The 3451-nt window shown below is 47.8% G+C and overlaps 1 protein-coding gene across 2 annotated transcripts in view; it reads right to left on the reverse strand.

Annotated features, from left to right (window-relative positions):
• VPS35L (VPS35 endosomal protein sorting factor like) overlaps positions 1-3451 on the reverse strand; it is a 161077-nt gene that overhangs the window by 58558 nt on the left and 99068 nt on the right. For both annotated transcript variants that reach the window (XM_014446990.2, XM_006104719.3), the window contains 3 exons: positions 2758-2804; positions 1885-1996; positions 1282-1398 (listed from right to left, as the gene is read on the reverse strand). In XM_014446990.2, coding sequence (XP_014302476.1) covers positions 1282-1398; positions 1885-1996; positions 2758-2804 — 276 coding nt within the window. The remainder of the gene's footprint in view (positions 1-1281; positions 1399-1884; positions 1997-2757; positions 2805-3451) is intronic.

The following is a 3451-nucleotide window of genomic DNA, read 5'->3' on the forward strand; positions in this document are numbered from 1 at the left end:
CAGGGTGGATCAGGGGGTTGGGGCGCCGCCTTCTATCACCCACAGAGCAGGGCCGATCAGGGGGTTAGGGCGCTGCACCCTGTCACACAAAGAGCCGCAGGGCGATCAGGGGGTTTGGGCGCTGCCCCCTGTCATGCTGATCCCGGTGCCGGGAGGCCTGGCTGCTCTGCTGATTCCGGTGCTGGGAGGCATATTACCCTTTTACTATATAGAATAGAGGCCTGGTGCACAGGTGGGGGCTGGCTGTTTGCCCTGAAGGGTGTCCTGGATCAGGGTGGGGGTCCCCACTGGGGTGCCTGGCCAGTCTGGCTGAGGGGCTGAGGGCCGTTTTCAGGCTGGCAGGTGACTGAAGCTCCCAACTGCTCCTTTTTTTCTTTTTTTTTCTTTTTATTCTGGGCCAGCTTTAGCTCTGAGGCCTCAGCTGCTGAAAGCAGGTTTCTGGCCTTTGTTTACCTTCTGTATTTGATACAATGTTGCAGTCCGGCTGGCTGAAGCCCGGCTGACTAAAGCCGGTTTGTGGGGTTTTGTTTAGCTTCTATATTTGCAACATAGTTGCTTAGAGTTGCAGCTGAGAGGCCGGCAAGTCAGGCGGGAACGTTGGAGTCCACAGTCACTGGAGCAAGCAAGCCTCCCTGTTCGCTTCAGTGCTTGGCTGCCGGCCGCCATCTTGGCTGGCAGTTAATTTGCATATCGCCCTGATTAGCCAATGGGAAGGGTAGCGGATGTACGGCTAATTACCATGTTTCTCTTTTATTAGATAGGATTTGCTCTTTTAGTGCATCTTGAGGATTCAAGAATAAGACATAATTGGGGTAAAAATACCAGAGAAATACATCTTTAAAGCTATAAGTTCTCCATTGTAGGTTAACAATACAATTAAAAGAAGTCTTCCTTCCTTCCTTCCTTCCTTTCTTTGTTAATCCTCATCTGAGGATATTTTTCCACTGATTTTTAGGGAGAGTGGAAGAGAGAGGGAAAGACAGAGAGAAACATTAATGTGAAAGAAACACATCAACTGGTTGCCTCCTGCACAAGCCCTGCCTGACCAGGGCCTGGGCCGGGGAGGAGCCTGCAACCAAGATACGTGCCCTTGACCAGAATTAAACCTGGGATCCTTTGGTCCACAGGCCAATGCTCTATCCACTGAGCCAAACCAGCTAGGGCAAAAAGTAAATTTCTTAAACAAATGAGGTACAATTACCTAAAAGATAATTAAAAAAAAAAGTATACTGCATAACTTGGACAAAAAGCAGCTGATCTAAGGTCAGAATGGTCACCCACCTGTGGATTCTTCAATTTAGTAATAACTTTCCAAGCTTCATTGAGAATCTGAAGTCGATCACCCTCAGGAGGATCAGCCAAGGCCAAGTTTAACCCCAGTGAGCGAAAAAGAAGATGCTAAGAAAAACACACAATCATTATGTTACTGGAGATTTTAAATCAGAACAATTTCAGGCTGTCACACTGAGCTCATCATATATCCCATGACCCTTTCTGAATCCTACTACAGACCTCACAAGGTAGATGGAGAAGAGCAAGTAAGGAGCCAGGCTTGTACAGTCTAATTGTGGGCCTGATGTCCTGCTGGATGAGGCTTTTCATAAATAATGAGTAAAGATATATTTTTAGAGACATAAGACCAAAGTATTTTCTAAAAGCTTCACAGTGAGCTAATTCCACAGATTTAGGACTCTCAGGGAGACCGGATGCTCAGCAATTACACGTCTAACAATCCTGATCTCCACTCATCATCCAGCATGTTCTTCAGACAGAGCCTCCCTTCATTTCCTGTTGGCCAAGCTGCCCTGACCCCAGACTTCCCCCTCAGAGGTACTGGGGCAACCCTGCTGCCCGTCCTCCAGCTGCGCAGAAGCCAGGCCGTACCTTGGGGAAGCCGGCCTCACTGCACTCCTTGATCATGCCGATGAAATCGAGGGACCTGGTGGCGATGAACTCGGCCCGGAAAGCAGACATCACAGAATTCAACAGCAAGGCACTGCAAGACATGCATGCCCAATCACAGAGCCCCCGGAAGAAAGCCACTTCAATTTTAGGGCATATGTTGTCGGAAGGATGACTGGCAGCCCTTTCTTTAAGGTTTGAAGACAACCGCATTAGAGTTAGAAGGCAACCTCCAGCAAGCATGTCAAACTCGCGGCCAGTGGGCCACATGCCTCGAGTTTGACATGCTTATGAGACTACCACAGTGTCTGTGCATGCTGGGAATTTGATCGACATTAAACTGACTGGATGGATGGATGGGTGGGTGGGTGAGTGGGTGGCTGGAATGACAGGTAAATAAGCAAGCAATCAAATCCACTGAAACAGAAGTACACTGAGGCTTCAACAGACTGGTGCACTAATAAAACAAAACATTAACAATATTGATCCATGTTGTAAATATATATCCATTCACATCTCTTATAAAAATCCCTGTCTGGGACCTAGGGACACAGTGACTTAGAGACATCTACGACCAAAAGGAGGGACAGGAATATGAGTTCATCCTGAGCCTACCAATTATCACAGCCCCGGGAGGAAAGGACTATTATTAAACCCATTTTACAGATAAGGAGACTGTCACAGAGAGGTCAAGTAAGTAACCCAAGCTCACAAAGCTAGGAGAGAGTGGAGTCCGGCATCTGAAGCCTGACCTCCACCCTCCTGTGGCTCTCTTGCCCACATAAGAATGCCAAGCTCAAAAAAAGCAACCAACTCCATTTCCAACTCATGCCTTATGAATTTTAAAATACTTACTTATTTCCTAGTTTCTTGCATCGCTCCATCATCTCGGTTAGCAGATTCTAAAAAAAAAAAAAATTTAAAACAATAAAAATCATCACGTAGGAGAACCTAAAGCAACACTTCTCACAAGAGATTTCCAAAGTAGTACTCTACGTGAGCCTCCTGTCCATTCCCCAGTGCTCCCTGCCCAGCAGGGATGAGGAGTGGGAGAGAAAGTATGCCCTGTGGCATTTCCCGTGGGTGCAAATACAGTCTTTCCAATTACCAACAGTTAGACCTTGGGTCAGTCAGCTGACTTCATTAGGCCTGGGCTTCCTCAGGCAGACAATACAGGTGCTACTGCAGGAGGTGAGGGAGGTATTGAGGGGCATACAGGACTATGACTCCCCACTGTCCTCCCCGCTCAGGCAGTGCCAGTGGATTCTCAGTAAAACAACAAACACAGCCAGTGCTGGGTGCCCACCTGTCACAGCTAGGGGCATTAGCACCTGTGCTCTCACCACTTGTGACCACTCGGAGGCAAAATCCTATTTTCCCATTTCACAGATGAGAAAGCGAGTGCTGGTCCAGGGGACACAGCTAGCTGCGCAGGCTGGAGGTGACTCAGCCATCTTTCATCAAAGCCATGCTCTTCAGCACATTTCCTCTCCACGAATTTTGAAGCATATTTTTTTGCCCCAATGAAAATTAATGCTTACTCATTGGG

The sequence above is a fragment of the Myotis lucifugus genome, unplaced genomic scaffold (genome assembly GCF_000147115.1).
Source record: "Myotis lucifugus unplaced genomic scaffold, Myoluc2.0 scaffold_598, whole genome shotgun sequence".
NCBI classification, from domain to species: Eukaryota; Metazoa; Chordata; class Mammalia; order Chiroptera; family Vespertilionidae; genus Myotis; species Myotis lucifugus.